The sequence below is a fragment of the Anoplophora glabripennis genome, unplaced genomic scaffold, assembly GCF_000390285.2.
Source record: "Anoplophora glabripennis isolate ALB-LARVAE unplaced genomic scaffold, Agla_2.0 scaffold145, whole genome shotgun sequence".
NCBI lineage: Eukaryota > Metazoa > Arthropoda > Insecta > Coleoptera > Cerambycidae > Anoplophora > Anoplophora glabripennis.
This window is the reverse complement of record NW_019416303.1, coordinates 768723-786592: the sequence shown is the minus strand read 5'-3', so window position 1 is coordinate 786592 and position 17870 is coordinate 768723. Positions and strand designations below refer to the sequence as shown.

The 17870-nt window shown below is 33.6% G+C and overlaps 2 protein-coding genes across 2 annotated transcripts in view; one reads left to right on the top strand and one right to left on the bottom strand.

Annotated features, from left to right (window-relative positions):
* Positions 1-17870, bottom strand: part of LOC108904276 (CAD protein) — a 69844-nt gene that overhangs the window by 29647 nt on the left and 22327 nt on the right. The window lies entirely within an intron of this gene.
* LOC108904277 lies at positions 210-14553 on the top strand. Its single transcript, XM_018706762.1, has 4 exons — positions 210-484; positions 8128-8381; positions 12664-14039; positions 14123-14553. The coding sequence occupies exons 1-4, from the start codon at positions 255-257 to the stop codon at positions 14543-14545; spliced, it is 2283 nt and encodes a 760-aa protein (XP_018562278.1). The 5' UTR covers positions 210-254; the 3' UTR covers positions 14546-14553.

Below are 17870 nucleotides of genomic sequence, written 5' to 3'. Positions count from 1 at the left end.
GAATTCTTTTAGGAAACATTTCACCTTTTTTCTTACAAACCAAATCAACGGATGAAATCATTATTAACAGTTTTCCTGTTTCCTATCTCCAACCACATGCACCTTACCTGATTCACAATCAGCTACGTCCCAGATAACCAAATCGCGTCCGATAAAGATCCTCACGTTATTTATGAGGAAATCTCCGCGTCGACCGCGACAGTTCGACACCGAGACTAAGTCGACGATGAACGCATAGCCCCACGTACCTCGAGATGGGCAATGCGACTTCCAAAAAGCCGAACAGGCAGAAACGCCCTCGCTTTCAAGAGCAAAGCGATGACCACGTCGTGTACGGGTCTAGCGACGATATCCAGGTGGACTCTGGAAATAAATTCGACGAGCAAGTCATCAGCACCTTAAAGAAGGACCTCAGTGAGACCCCGGAGTTGTTCGTGCTCAATAACATGTTGATGTGTGTGATGTTCTTCGAGAATTACCACAAGTGAGTGTCTGTTGTTGTTGATGTTACTGTTGCGACAGGTATTGGGTCTATCTTAGTTAAATATTGTCCATGGTTCATCCAAACAAGATGTCCAAATTTTTGACATGGTATACACTTGACTCTAAATGCTCAAGTCTGTAAACCAAAACATTTTAAGACCGCTACCATTGACGGAATCATACATTTTGATACATCAAGCATATTACAATGATGTGAGAAATTCTTAGACCCATTTCATGACAACGGCGTGTCCTTAGAATGAGCAAAAGTAGATAATCGTTTTTTTATTGCTTGGTTCTTGTTTTCTTTTTAAAAATTCATTTACTTTCTTTCCTTTGAAGGAATTTAACCCTTCACCCTTAACCATTAACCCTTCATCATTCAGTATTTAACTGATTTTTGCAAAAAGTTAATGAACCAATTGCTTTATTGAAAATTTATTGGTATATTATGAAGTCGAAGAACGTCTGCTTGGATTTTCTTCTTCTACTCACTAGTTTTTCTTTTACAGCCTTTTAATTTGATAAAATAATACAGAGAATAAATTGCGTTATTATTAACAAAGGGGATTCTCTTTCGGATTTAAGCGATATTAACAATATAATGTCTGTTTATCTAAAATCGATATCAAAATAAATCAATATAGTTTGGATTAATTTTTCAATTTAGCTTTTGGATGTTTCATCGTGTTTCTTAACCCAGATTAAGGTAGATAGTAAAGATAAAGAGCTCTACATTCCTAATACATGTTATTATTTCATGTTATTGAATTTTTCATTTATATTTGGGCTAATAATTGAATATCAAATATAAACCGCATACATGTTATAAAAAATAATGTACGCCTTCTTGTATATTATTTCTAAAACATTTCACGATAGAATTTTTTTGTAACAAATTGGCTTAAATTATGACTGAATTGTGAGTGACATAGAATTTTCTGGGAAACAATTTAAAAATTATTAGAAGAAGAGGTACGATTTAATCGGAAGTATAATTAATTAAATATTTTGTACAGGAGAAACGTCGCCTAGACACAAGTGCTTTGTAATAATAAACCGTGTATTTTTCAAGATTAACGATACGATACGATCTTGGAAAATGCAAAACTCGTGTAATTTTTCAATGAACAAAAAAACCGTCTTCGATATTTACTCATAAAAATGTGTACGACCCGATCGTATCTTTTATCGCCCTAATTACAAACTCCGTCTATTATTTTTCACTGCGTTATCTGCAAGACTATCTAAATATAAACAGTCAAATTAACTTTGTAAGTGTTGTTTCCAAGGCAAAAACACTTTTCAATTAACCGGATTTTTTCATACATTAATACTTAATTACAGTTATTCTATCAACGTAACGGTATTTTATTTAGTTATCTATAAGTTATCTACTACTTTTAACTACTGTAAAGTGTAAGGTTCAATAGTGTTATTATAATTAGTCCTACCCCAGCACGAAACACTTGAATAACGTATTACACTCAATTCGGATGTAGTGCAACTTTTAGCAAACGATATACGTCAATAGACTGATATAATACGTCTACTATCAATGAAACTATGTCTAAACTGAAAACCAATTTGATACCTTTCAAAACTTTGTGCGAGAATGCAAAAGCTTGCGAGAGTGACCTTGGCAAATAAAGAATATCGTCTTAATCTCAGACAGCTATGTTTTCAGTGCAGATATATATTGGATCTCGTGATATGAAATGTGTTTTCTGCGCGAGATATAAAATGCTTGTAACAAAATTATAGAAATTATCTTATTTACGCCAATTGCATAGAAATATCACGATTTTATGGCTTTTTCTGAAATTGGGTCTAATAAAAGCAACGAAGAATATTGTAAGTGGAAGGAAAACGACTTTTTGCGAATTACATCAAAGTATTAAATTGTATGTTCAATTTTTTTGGCATTGTATTTAATAGATCTAGATAGAGCAAAACAAAAAGTTTTAACTAATTTTCTAAAGATCCTAAATAAATATATAAAACTTTTTAATAAAACGTTGCATTTCAAAGTTATAAATCACACTAATCGAATTTAATCAATTGCGTTGACAGCTCCTCCACTGATTTTCTGCAATGGATAAGATGTTTTATAATAATTCCATTGTATTTTAGATAAAGCACATTATTTTGAATAAATTTCTCTTATAAAGGAATAATTATACAGGGTGTGGCGTGTATAATCCATAAAAATTAAGCTATAGCTTCCTAACGATATTTGTGATAGAAAAGTCTCATACGAAAAAGTTCTATTTTTGCGTTTTTTTTTCGTAAATTAAAGTACAATTATGAATCAAAATATTTTCTCTGGAACGGTCCTGTCCGTGTGTTGTACGATGAGTTACGTGCTGTAGACCAGCCGCGTAAACAAATTGTCGTTGAAAGATAGAAAGACACTTCTCAATTTTTGGGGAATTTTTCAATGCAAAAGTACAAACTGAAAAAAATAGATCTTAAAAAAACTGATATTTTCTTATTATAATAATTAATAGTATGTAATTACTATCTTAAATGCATTGTTGTTACTGCAAGAGTTCGCAAACAAAACCACACCCGTAAGCATGCACCAACTGCGTGCACTAAACAAACTCCATCAAGATATGGAACAAAATGAAATAGAAAATGTTGAAATTGATCCCCATCAGCGCGGATACAGGCATGATACCGACCCAATTTTTGCGAATATTTTCCGAAATTCCAGATATTCCCCTAATTGTGTCAGCAGCTTCAAGTATACGGTTTCGCAATTTTTCCACCGTAGCAATTGGAGTATTGTAAACCAATCCAATGACTTTAAGTGACTCCAAAGATAAAAGTCCATTGAAGGTAGATCGGGTGACCGAGGTGGCCACGGCACAGGACCAAAGCGTCCAATCCATCGCTGAGGAAACATTTCATTCAAAAGTGTCGTTCTTCTCGAGTACTGAGTGGAGGAGCCCCATCTTGAAGATAAAACATGCGTGCCCGAACTTGTAATGCCACATCGTCCAATAATTCAGGCAACCTGTTCTCCAAAAAGTCAGCATATATTGGTCCATTTAGTCGTCCTTCAAAGAAATAGGGATCCACAAGTACATCGCCTATTATGCCAGCCCAAACATTTACCGAGAATCGATGTTGAAAATGAGTTTCCTTAATCGCGTGAGGATTTTCATCGGTCCTTATGTGCATATTATGGAAATTCACTTTGTCGCGGGTAAATGTCGCCTCATCTGTTACACAAACATAAGCATAGGGGTGCAACAGCTGACGCTTTAAGATGCGGTGTACGGTACGAGATGAGGTTCCTACTTGCTGTGCGAGTCGTCGAGTACTAATTGTGGGGTCTTCTTCAAGATTTTCCAACATTGCATCTTCAACATTAAGGTTCACTTGCTGACCACGTCCTTCTCCTCGAGGAATAACATTTCCCGTATCTCGCAGCCGCTGAACGCACTGTAGGATTGTATTNTCGTTACTTCTCGAGTACTGTGTGGAGGAGCCCCATCTTGAAGATAAAACATGCGTGCCCGAACTTGTAATGCCACATCGTCCAATAATTCAGGCAACCGGTTCTCCAAAAAGTCAGCATATATTGGTCCGTTTAGTCGTCCTTCAAAGAAATAGGGATCCACAAGTACATTGCCTATTATGCCAGCCCAAACATTTACCGAGAACTGATGTTGAAAATGAGTTTCCCCAATCGCGATATTCATCGGCCCTTATGTGCATTATTATTATGGAAATTCACTTCGTCGCGGGTAAATGTCGCCTCATCTGTTACACAAACATAAGCATAGAGGTGCAACAACTGGCGCTTTAAGATTCGGTGTACGGTACGAGATGAGGCTCCTACTTGCTATGCGAGTTGTCAAGTACTAATTGTGGGGTCTTTTTCAAGATTTTCCAAGACTGCATCTTCAACATTAAGGTTCACTTGCTGACCACGTCCTTCTCCTCGAGGAATAACACTTCCCGTATCTCGCAGCCGCTGAACGCACTGTAGGATTGTATTTGCACATGGGGGGTGACGTTGTGGCCATCGTTCCCGGTACAACCTAGTCGCCGCGAGCGCATTTTCTCCGGCTGCACCATACACTAACACCATATCGACACGTTCGGAAATAGTAAATGCATTGTTTTCTCGGTTCATTGTAAAACTAGTTTGTGCACAAACTAAAAAATTAAGCAAAGTAAGAAATAAGAATCTCGTTTTTAATGTAATCGGCACGCTATTCTTATTTTTTACTTCTTTATAAAAATTACACTGTCACTATCGTGGAATTACAAAATAAAAACTTTTGTCTGGAATCTTTCACTTTTTAACACTGATGGGTCGATGGACGATGCTTAATATTTAATAATTAAGTGAATAATGAATTCAATACAAATACAAAATCAGTTGACTGCACAAATTTTTTGACAATGTAACCTAACCTTCTTTTAGTATTACTAGTATTAGATTATACCGACTTAAATTATAAGGCTGCATCTCGGGTCGCATAAAAACATTTCCAAAGTTTTTAATAAATAACACAGGGTCGGCCTTCATTTTAGTTGAATAAATGTACCTTAATTTACAAAAAAAAAAACGCGAAAATAGAACTTTTTCGTATAAGACATTTCTATTAGAAATATCATCAGGAAGCTGTAGTTTAATTTCTATGGATTATATACGCCACACCTTGTATACTTTTTCACTAGACAATTTCTAGAAAATTTATAGCATTTACAGTTACAATGTTTTAAATTTTCGATAGTAATATGTTAGCATAAGCTATAATAAAAATTTTCGTAGAAAATTTATGAGATTTTGTAACTATCATTATTTAACACAATTATGTGTATACCATAGCAAATAGAAAGTGATTATATTTAATGAAATTGTTGCTAGTTATTTCTCCGATTGTGTAAATTTTGTACATAATTTTCCTTGAATGTTTTTGACTTTTATTACAGAGTTTACTTTACTATAGGAAACAAAGCCATAATCGTTGCAGCAAAATATTTCTACGATTTTACTCAAATATGTAAAAAACACACTTGAAACTTATCTACATGTTATTAGAATGGACTTTACCTTTAATTCAATTTAGAAATTCAAGAGGGTGGTGATTAACAGTGAAAACAGATCTTCACATTTAATCAGTTATGACTTATAAGGTTTTTCAACCGTTCTCATTCACAATGAAAATTTTTAAATAAATCCGAATCGATTCAATGATTCAATTCAAAATAATGATTATTCTATTCAAGTGACTAACAAAGAAAAAGTGCTAAGTCAACACTAGATAGTAAAACCTGAATAATGCTTTTCCGGTGCACAATGGTAATTTTTGTCAATAGCACAGATAACTAGGATTTTTATTACGTATCTGGTATATCAATAGAAGTAAAATGTGACGCTACTGACATAAAACAGGAGGTTTATACTAGGTTAAAAATTATATCGTTACCCTGCAAAAGAAATATTCAAAAAATACAATTTAACAAGAGTAAATTTATAAAAAAACATTTGATTTCGAGCAGAATACTTACATTTGTTATTTATATCTGCTATAAATAACTCATTGTAATATATCGCCCCTTTCTTGTACTTTCATAGATTAGACTTAGCCCACTTGATTATAACGATGGATTTTTTCGTTTGATAATTTGTTTTCGCACGGCTTAAAATTGTGATTTGGTTGTTGTTAAATCAGATCATCTGAATCGGATAATGTCAAATAATAAGGCAAAGTAACGGATTTTTTCTCTTATCAAAATCACATTTAATGATCAATTCGCTCAAGTACCTTCTCGAGTGCCCTCGGTTCCAAGAACATGATATAAAAAGAAATGATGGCCGCGTTCTAGCATTTGCATTGAGGATAGCGTTATTTTTTATGAACGGCAAATTGTTTATTAATAGCACTTATTAAGTATTTTGTAAAATGATAAAGGATCAATATTAGAACGTACTAAAATTTCGAACAACATCGTAACATAGTAAACAACCCGTGATTTATTACACTGAGAAAACAGTGTACAGGTATTTATCATTTGTATCAATAAATGCATCCGAATAAAGGCAATATGCAATACTGTCTTTAAAGCTTTTCTATTGACGCTTTGAACCAATTCATGTTCAACATTAGAAAAGCCTACAAAAGAAATTTAGGGACCAATAAAGAGATTTTTCCTCAAAGATTGAAACATTTTGGAAACATTTTGAAAAAAGTATTCTTTTTGTTTTATGTTTTTGATTTATGAAAATACTTTAACGAATTTTCTAGACATAAGGTATCCTGTTGATTTCAGTGATGAAGACGTTTTATTTTTGAAGAAACATATTTTTATTTTTTTAAGGTATTTTTTATTTACTTTCTTAATTTTTGACGATATTTACTAATTCGAGATGTAGTTTTAGTCACATAAAAAATAAACACGAACCTATAAAATATGAGGTGTTTGTCAATGCAAATCGAAACAGGAACAATACAATTTTTTTCTTACTTAACCATACGAAACACTATCAAAAATTTGATTATAGCATCATCAAAACAGTACAATTTATAGAAAATCAGTTGGGCGTGTTATACTTTTGATACTTAAAAGAATACAGGGCGTCAAAGTGAAAAAATTGTTTTTATTATTTTTAAATAACTTTTTCAAAACTACGCGTATTACACACATTTTGCTGTTACTTATTAGAGATTAGAGAGTGGCACTTTGCATGTCTTTAAAATGTCTTGCACCTCAGTATCTGCCTATGTCATATATATTTTTTTTAATTTTTTGAAGTAATAAGTTCAAATGCTGACAGGAAAAAAAGAAAACATACTTTTAAACAAAAAACAATAAAATACAACGAAATAAATAATAATTAATAAAAAAAGTTATCCATTTTATGTAACAACTGCTGAAAATGGTTTACATTTACTAACTTTAAAGGTACATCTCTAGAAAATAACTACTCGTAACAACACTTGCAAGGTAAACAAATAAGAAAAAATCAAAGAGGCAGATACACTGAAGTACAAAAAAGTTATGACATGGTAAAGACATGAAAAGTGTCGCAAGTGGTGCTCTGTAATAATAAGTAACTGTAAAATTATGATCGAATTTGAATTCATCCGATTCGCAAAATTTGTGAAATATCTGAAATTTTGAAAAGGTTTTTGAAAAACACTGAAAACAAATTCTTCACTTTGACGTCCTGTACCTTTTTAAGTATCAACTTTTGGACTAATGCAAGTCGTAATATTTTAGTGTATAGAATCCGCTGTTGCTCCATGTATCCTTACTTACGGGACACCCTGTATAAATACATAAATTACATCGTAAAACTAGCTATAGTAAAAAGAAATTGTATATTTGAGGAATCAGTGGAAATATCTTAAGATTTAATTTCAGGAAAAGTTTCAGTAAAATATTACTCAAGTTTTTATAATATGAGCCACGCTGTATCTCTAACAGTTTGGGATATAATGCCATAGTCCACCGATAATGCGATATTATTTGGTTTATTCATTTGCATGTTTACAATTTAGGAGAATCCTTAAAATCTATTTGAATTAGTTCAATACATTTCAATTAAAAGTAAAACAAGTAAAAGAACCTCAATGTCATAAGTACAATGTAATAATATTTGCAATTTTGTTGCAGGGAACTTCAAGAAATGTCCCCTAAAAGATACCGCAAGGACATGGATTGCATAGCTCCTGACCTACTACTGGAACACGTGAATAGAAACGTGCTATATCGTCCTCTACATGGACCAAAGAAATACAACTCGGAAACGTTAGCTCCTAAGAGACTATATGTGATTAACGACGTGGTGCAAGTTGTAACGACTTTCGAAAGCTCTTCATCTTATGAAAGAAAAGCAACAGTGAGACTAGAGGACTCTTCAAGGAAGGGTAAGGATCACTTTGTTAATGAAAAACCGAAATACGTAAAAATATTTCAGTAGGTTTTATCATTTTAAGAAGCCAAATTCGTACGGACCTATGTTCTAAACGGCTTTTGAGATACGGGGCGTTACAGGTTTCGAAAAAATAATATTTACTCAAATATCTCTGAAGATGTTTGACGTAGACTTTCAAAATTTGGCGTAAAGGCAACTACATAAAAATTAAAATTCACTGAACTGGTATATTATGTTCACCAACGGCGGGTATACTGGGAACTGGGAGTCACAAAGAACCTGAAAATTTAGACGCCGCCATTGAGTATTTTGGAAATTCGCTCGGTGCCTTTGATTTCTAATTATAAATAAACAAATCTCGTTTATTTTATTCGGAAACAATTTTAAACATTTTCAAATTATTATATGAAAAATACCTAATGTTCTCTGTGCAAACTGCTTATTGTAGATACAAGAAAGTGGTAACTCAAAAATGGTTCGTTTTCAGGAAAACTCGTTTTCCGGAAAATTCTGGTGACTTGCTGGGGCAATTCTGACAACTGATTCGAATTTAGCGGCTCAAATTACATGGGAATAATATATTCTGGTCATTTGCACAAGACTTTTATTTTTTTTGTGGAACTGTATTATTAGGAATTATGAAATGAAATTTCTTGTGGCCCTCCATATATCAGATAGTGGTTGATATAATTGTACATAAGTTCATTAAATTTTTACCTTTATTTAGTTAATTCCCTAACCAAAGTTTCATCAGTCTACGTCGAGTATCTTCAGAGATATTTGCAAAAGTATTAACATCCTGCATCCTGCAAGCTAAGTCGCTAAAGACACAGGTTTATACGAAGTCCTTAAAATTATGTAAGGAATCAGCTTCTCAAATATTTTTACGTATTTAAAAATTCAAAAAATTCAACATGAAAAAGTTAGTCCTACAAGCACAACAATAAAAAAGATCAACTAGGTGATCCAATCTTCTTCCCTTCAAAAGGGAAACAAAAAATTTATTATTATATTAAAATATCAGTCAATCAACACGAAAAAAGTTGGTCAGTGGTTTACAATAACTAGCATATCTATATTAGTATGAAGATTATTTAATACTAAGAAAACTAACATCATGATTCTGATATATCTTAACTCCTTTAAGTACCTACCGTTTTTCACTTAATCCCGTTAAATTTAGATTAATATGCCATTAATTCCAGACTCAATGGTTTCAATTTGACATTAAAACATTTTTAATATATTTTAAATCTTACATAAAGATAACATTACTAATCAGGATGAGAAGGATTTACTCACACTCAGGCAAATGATTATATATCAGGAAAGTTTCACAAAACCAAAAAAAAGAAACACTTCACGTTGTCACGCCGAAGCACTTGTATATGGAAGATTGATTACCAATTTGTAGTCATATTAGTTTGTATTTGTTTGTGGTAAGTTTCTTGACAATCTGATCTAGACATCGTGCATTATCGAAATGTAATATGTAGGTCATATGGAAAGATATTAAGATTTTTAACCAACTGGATATAATTGATAACTAAGTGATCTGTTTTGCTGTAACATACAGGGTGTCCCTGAAAAGGATGGACAACGCTTGACCACATGTTCCTTGGATGAAAATAAGACTATTTAGCCCAACTTACCTATATACAAAAGTGCACGCCTACTGTTATATAGCCTTTTAAATATAGAACAGATAACCTAGTTTTTTTCAAATAATTTGAAAACTGTTTTTCTTAGAAACTTCAAATTTTGTATACATATTTTTTTATATAAGGGCAATGTAAATATAGAATTTGGTGATAATACACGTACAGGATGTTCTCTTTCTAGTGCCTGTGCGCCACTGGCTATCCCGTAATTTTTTTGTGTGTACGTCAATGACGACAGAATTTGTATTTTTAAATATAAGCACTATTTTTTGCCTCTTACAAAATTTTGATATCGTTTATGGATTTCGAGTAAAATGGGCATTTTTACACATTAAATGATATAAAATTAGTATAAGATAAATAGAATAGTCTATAGTACGAGGTGCCTTATAACAAAGAAACAAATTCATAACAATAATTAAAAGGTTCAGTGTCAAGCTAGCTGTGATTTAATTTTAGTTTACTTTATTTTTTATTGCAATTTATACTTTTGCTGAACAAACTGATATGTTATTAGTTTTGGGTTATTGTGAAGGAAATTGTTGTGCTGCTGTTCGAACATATGCTGAGTTTTCCTAATCGACGAATTCCAAATCACAACTTTTAATTGAAGTAATAATAAGTGGATAATGTACAGCCAGAACTATTCAGCTGGAGGAACAAATTTTGGAAAGGGTCGAAGAAATTCCTCAAGTAAATAAAAGGCGCTTAGCGGCAGAGGTTGGCTTTCAAAAAGTTTCTTTAAGAGAGTATTAAAAGACTAGTTATTACAGGTTACTATACTAACAGGTGGATAGGTATAGAAAATAATTCCCCTTTAAACTGGACACCTCGATCCCCGGACCTAAATCCATCTAATTATTTCCTTTGGGGAGCGTTGCGGATCACAGTTTATAACTTTTCAGTAAATACAGAAAATGAATAATGGGAAAGAATACAACGTGAAATTAGTGTTATGAGAGGTAATGCACAATTATTGGATAAAATTCATTTTCATTTTCGAAGAACTAAGGCTTGCGTTTAAGAACAAGGAAGTAACTTTGAGCATTTACTGTAATATTATTTTAATGTGATTACAACTATCAATTTAGGTTTATTTAAAATGTTAATGTTGACTTTCTTACTTTATTAGTTGATACTGTTTATTTAAAATATTAGTGTTGATTTTTATTTTATTGATTGATAATACTAATACTAAAAATGTGTAGTTATTTTTTTTAATGTGACGTTTTTTCATTATTATTCCCTGTTTTGAGACTGCAGTTATAAATTATTTTTTACAAATCGGAATTTTTGCCTATATTTAATGTATAAAAATGCCAGTTTTACTCGAAATCCATAAACGATATCAAAATTTTGTAAGAACAAAAAATCTTCTAAATTAATGCTTATTTTTAAAAATATAAATTCTGTCATCATTGGCGCACACACAAAAAAGTTACGGGTTAGCCAGTGGCGCACAGGCACTAGAAAGAGAACATCCTGTATATGTATTTTCACCAAATTCTATATTTACCTTGCCCTTACATAAAGAAAATAAGTGTATCAAATTTGAAGTTTCTAAGAAAAATAGTTTTCAAATTATTTGAAAAAACTAGGTTATCTATTCTATATTTAGAAGGCTATATCTCAGTAGGCGTGCACTTTTGTATATACGTAAGTTAAGCTAAATAGTCTTATTTTCATCCAAGGAACCTGTGGTCAAGCGTTGTCCATCCTTTTCAGGGACACCCTGTATATTAAACATCTTTCCAGATATTTGTCCAAATGTGACATTTTTCTATCTCGAAAACTAAACCTTTTAGAATTTCGAGAAACATTTTTCCTTAAAACGATTCTGATTGGTAGCATCTATAAGAGTATATTCAGTGTTAGTCAGAGATAAACCATTTTTACTTGCATTTGGTTTTGGATAATATTACCAGATGCGTAATGCTTCTTGTATTACTCATTCGAGTGTTGTGTAAATTGAGATTAACACACTGGAAATCCCAAATCAAAGTTAAGCCCAGCTGGATAGATAATGATTGCATATCAAACATTTTATCACCAAAAAAAAATTGTCATCGTCAATTTAAAAGCGCATTCCATCGGAAATGAAAAGGCATAACCTTGTTGCCACCTCTCGGTTTTAAACACTCGGTTTCGGCCTCTAAATTCGACCCACATTCGCAGAACCCCTTGTAGGTTCATTTTGCACTTTAATCCCAATATCATGATGATTCTAACAATGTAGAACCGTTGAGATAATCGAAACATTATTTTTATTAGCGACTTCTACGAATAAGATAAGATCTTTGAGATTATCTGTGGGATTAATAATGAACAAGCTTTTTTCGAGTCATATCTTACCACCTAAGCACTTCAAACAACAATTATTGTTCGAAAATTGGCTGGTTATCTAAAAAGTTCGATTTGATTTGCGTCAAGAACAACATTCTAGCCATGGTGTTTACTTATGGAAAAATTTTGGCCAAAAAGTTTTTTTCTCCTAATAAAGATTGGTGCCAATATTTTTTTTGTATTTTGGTTATTTGTACGTAAATCCATAATACTTACGTTAATCTTTTTGTTAGAAACTAAGAGCATGAAGATATTTTTTAATTATTTCAGGTTATGTAAAGCTAAGGGAAGTGGAACCTCCAAGTGTCCCCATCGAAAGTGACGACATCCCTATAGCTAAAAGCGAACCCACCCCTAGCACCTCACGAAGTTCAACAGATTCAGACAGTTACGGCTATTCCACCATTACAGATATGAAAACTCCCAAACCCATAGAGATAATAAAAGGTCTGAGAAGGCAGGAAGGAAGGCCTAATCTCCCTCCGTCTTGCATATCGCACCGAAAAATTAAGAAGACACTGATGGAGTCAGACCTCGAGGACAAGGAAATAGTCAACATCACAGATGAGGACCTGTACGACATAGCATCTTACATAAATTCTAAAGGTTTTATGAAATTTTTCCAAAACAACATCTTTCCGAACGGCATTGGCACAAATCTAGGGTTGGAAGAATCAGAAATCAGACTGGCAAAGTCTATTCCAGGGAAGATATTCTGTGGCTTCCACGAAAGCGACAAACATACCCCCTGTGAGATTATACCAGCGCTGTCATTACGTTGGCCTCACAAGCAAACACTTCAGTTCATAATGAAAGCGCAGAAGCGGCCTGAGCCTCGCAAAAGGTACGTCTTCCCCACTCAGAGGATGATAAGCGAAATCGAAAACCTAAACTGCGTATTGGTGCCAAAGGGTTACGTCAGGAAGAAGGGTGAACACACCGACAGCGATCTAGAGTGGGAAATTCAGTTCCCACAAGCTGAGAGATACATAGAAACCTTTATGTCCCACGCACAAGCCAAATGCTACTTATTTCTTCTAACGCTGCACAAGACTTACATAGAACCGGATACATTCCAACTAGGGTTGCTAGCGGAGCACATCCGGTCGTTTATGCTGTGGGAATGCGAAGCCAATTATAGCGACTGGCCGGAGCATAGATTAGGAACGAAGTTAGTAACACTCATAACATCCTTAAACGTCCACATAGCTAAGAGTGATCTCCGCGATTTTTTCATCAAGGAAAAAAACGTGTTCGAGAACATACCGAAGAAGTATCTGCGACACGCCCAGAAGATGCTGCATGAGGTCTTAGAGGCCCCCGTCATGAGCTTTATCAAGTCCCTGAGGAATTTGAGGTACACCAGGGGAAAGCATTTCTACCATCCTTTCGAATTCGATCAGCTGTACGACATCCTAATCAAGACTGGAATACAATCAACCAATCCCCAATTAATATCCGACATGCATATTCCCCCGAATTTCAAGAAAATAAGGCACCTCGATACCGACATTCAGGTTAAACACTTCAAAGAGGCGCAGAAGAGGGAGAGAATCTTGAAGAAGAGGCAGGAAGAAATTGAAAAAAAGAATCTCAAAAAGGAAGAGGAGGAGAGACGAGGATCTATTGATTCAGTGGACTTGAAAGTAAGTATCCATTATATAAGTTTTTAATTAAAATTATCGCTGTACCTTAAAGACGTACTCTTATTTATTTATTTGTTTTTCAGTGGACGTGTGACAGGCAGTTTGACGTATACAAGACGAGGGCCCTGCTGATTTTCTTCATCAACAACTTCATCGAAATCGCTAAAAAATGTTCGCAGATATCATCCCACAGGCAGACTTTGCTCTACTTGAAGCAGGCCAGGTACTTGACTAGAATCATGAAAGACGAGTGTCCCGCTTTAGAAGTGGAGGAACAGGAGTATGTCAAACAGATACAGGCGCTTGAAGACGAGTGCAACAAGAAGGCTGTCAGAGAGAAGAGTAGCCCTCGTGTCGTCCAGAATGGTGGGGTGCATTTTAGTACCAATACACAGATTTCGAATAGTAGCAATAACAATGAGGCATGTAGTAGCACCGAGAAGGTGCCCAAGGTCAATGGTGTTGTAAAGCCACGTAAAAGCGTGATGTTTGTAGAAAGCCATTAAAAAAAAAATACTGAAACTTTTCGATATTGGACTTACTAGTGATGTGATTTTTATCAATTGTACATTTGTATATAATTATATTGGCTATTTATTTTAAATAAATATTTTTTTTTATAAAACTGGCATTATTTCATGTTTCATTATTAAAATTTTATAAATTTATGTCTCACTAGCTGACCCGACAGACGCTTCAATTTCAATAAAGTTTATGATGAGCACTTTTAGTTTTTTACTCCAGTCGGCAGAGGCCGAAAAGTTACTGTTGGTGACATTTTCTTGATAACTCGGAAATAACTACACAGGAATACTTTAAATGATGAGTACAATAACAGGCTAATTTGCTGACAAAGTATTTTATCAGGAAAAAAAATTATTAACAATTTAATCGTGAAAAATATTTTTTTAGTAGTTTTCTTTAAATAACCCAGCGGGATGACTTTGTACGAAAAAATGCTTAGGACATGATTTTGTTCGTAATAAAAATAGCTACAAAATGGCGGTGGTCCGATTACGAAATTTGCAATAACAAAGCCGTGAGATTGAAAAAACGGTATAAAACGCCAATTTTTTTAAGTTGCTGTAAAAATGTCAATTATAAACAAAAAGTGATAAAACTTTCGAAAACTATAGTTCAATATATATACAATAATGACGCTAAAGCCGAAAATCAGGAGAGCAAAACTTTTTGTTCTATAAGGTGTTATACATTCATCGGCATCTGAAACTCGAAACTTTGCCAAATTTGTTCGAAGCTTTGCTGACACTTGAAATTTGGTACACACATAGTGTAAATATGCAGAAACCAAAAGCAATTTGCAAAATTCAAGTATCTTCATTTTTGCAGTTTTGGTAAGGTTTTATACGTCACCCTAGTTTTATACGTCACCGTTTTTTTAATTTTTGGACGTATATTTATGTATATTTATAAAATATTCCATTACGGTAGATTAGCCAGCATAATTACCTACAATTTAAAAAAATATATATTTTCATCGTTTAGATCCTAAGCTACTTAACATTTTGCGCCTGTTAGCCGTAGTCGTACATTATTCAACATATTAACATAAAACAAAATCGTACGTGTGGGGTAAACCTTTAACTTTTCATTTTCGAGCGCGAGCTCCGCTCTTCGGCGCTTGTATACTATTAGAAATATGCAACAGTAAATTTAAACAATTGTTTACTTAAAGTTAAAGGTTTACCCCACACGTACGATTTTGTTTTATGTTAATATGTTGAATAATGTACGACTACGGCTAACAGGCGCAAAATGTTAAGTAGCTTAGGATCTAAACGATGAAAATATATATTTTTTTAAATTGTAGGTAATTATGCTGGCTAATCTACCGTAATGGAATATTTTATAAATATACATAAATATACGTCCAAAAATTAAAAAAACGGTGACGTATAAAACTAGGGTGACGTATAAAACCTTACCAAAACTGCAAAAATGAAGATACTTGAATTTTGCAAATTGCTTTTGGTTTCTGCATATTTACACTATGTGTGTACCAAATTTCAAGTGTCAGCAAAGCTTCGAACAAATTTGGCAAAGTTTCGAGTTTCAGATGCCGATGAATGTATAACACCTTATAGAACAAAAAGTTTTGCTCTCCTGATTTTCGGCTTTAGCGTCATTATTGTATATATATTGAACTATAGTTTTCGAAAGTTTTATCACTTTTTGTTTATAATTGACATTTTTACAGCAACTTAAAAAAATTGGCGTTTTATACCGTTTTTTCAATCTCACGGCTTTGTTATTGCAAATTTCGTAATCGGACCACCGCCATTTTGTAGCTATTTTTATTACGAATAAAATCATGTCCTAAGCATTTTTTCGTACAAAGTCATCCCGCTGAGTTTAAAGAAAAGTACTAAAAAAAAATTTTTTTCGCTATTAAATTGTTAATAACTCTTTTCCTGATAAAATACTTTGTCAGCAAATTAGCCTGTTATTGTACTCATCATTTAAAGTAGACCTGTGTAGTTATTTCCGGGTTATCAAGGTATGACACACACCGAACCTCTACCAACTGGACTATTTCCCGAACTCTATAATTTTCCGGAAAACTTTTTCAATTTTTCTTTCCCTAAACACTCTATTCGAAGATTTAAAAAAAAATAGCTAATTCGGTCCAGCCGTTCTCAAGTGATGCGCTTACCACCGAACAGCATTTAATTTTTATTTATACAGGGTGTTTATGAAATAAGAGCGTTCCTTGGAAAGTTTGATAGACGGCACGAAAATTAGCAACTTTTATTAAGCAACTAAACCATAACGCTTTAAATTGAAAAAAAAGCTGAAATTTATTCAAAACTCGATTAAAAATAAAAAAAAATTAAACGAATAAACGAATTACTTACCAATAAACGATAATATGCTCTACAAAAATTCTTCAAAGTTGTTTCCATGTGCTAATGAACATGCTTCCAAATGNCGCTTTAAATTGAAAAAAAAGCTGAAATTTATTCAAAACTCGATTAAAAATAAAAAAAAATTAAACGAATAAACGAATTACTTACCAATAAACGATAATATGCTCTACAAAAATTCTTCAAAGTTGTTTCCATGTGCTAATGAACATGCTTCCAAATGACGCGACGGTCAAAATTAGTCCGCACACGTGCAAATACTCCCGGGAATTGTCAAATTTCATTAGCTGCAGCAAAAATACGCTGTTGAAGATCTACTGCATCAATAGGCATTCGGTACACATTTTATTTCATATATGTACCTCCAAACAAAAAAGTCCAGAGGGTTCATATCCGGGCTACATGCTGTCCATTTCACACCTTTATGATGTTTGAACTGTTAGATACACCTACTTCTCGGCTAATGTCGAGAGTACTGCGCCTCGGATCTTTCTCAACGAGGTTTATGATGTTTCTTCGTTGTCGAAAACATGTTACGGCCTTTTCCGTCCACTTCATATGTCAAGTGGACATTTCCGGTATCCTGTAATATTTGAACTGCCTTCTGCACTATTCTACTGTTAGGTTGTCGTCTGTTTCGATAACGGACCATACAAACGACAAGTCTCATTTAAATTGTACTGACATTCTCTGTACATTAAGACCATATCTGTTAGTTCCTGAACAGAAAACATTTTATACGCCGACTAATACAGCAACACACAACTAAAGAACACAAGATACATTGACCTACTAGCAGATTTGCTTGATTGTGTAAGTCACATGGAACGTCAGCCAATTAGAAAAGCGTTTGACGCATCTAGCGAGTCTGAAGCATTTAAGCCGTGCACGTGCACAAGATGCGCATGGTCGACTTCCATTTATGATTAATTTTCTTAATTCATTT

Bases quoted from the DNA above. Each gene is read 5' to 3' on its own strand.
- LOC108904277 (XM_018706762.1), top strand. From the start codon at position 255: ATGGGCAATGCGACTTCCAAAAAGCCGAACAGGCAGAAACGCCCTCGC. The intron at 485-8,127 runs GTGAGTGTCTGT...ATTTTGTTGCAG, and splicing joins TTCTTCGAGAATTACCACAA to GGAACTTCAAGAAATGTCCC. The intron at 8,382-12,663 runs GTAAGGATCACT...TAATTATTTCAG, and splicing joins AGAGGACTCTTCAAGGAAGG to GTTATGTAAAGCTAAGGGAA.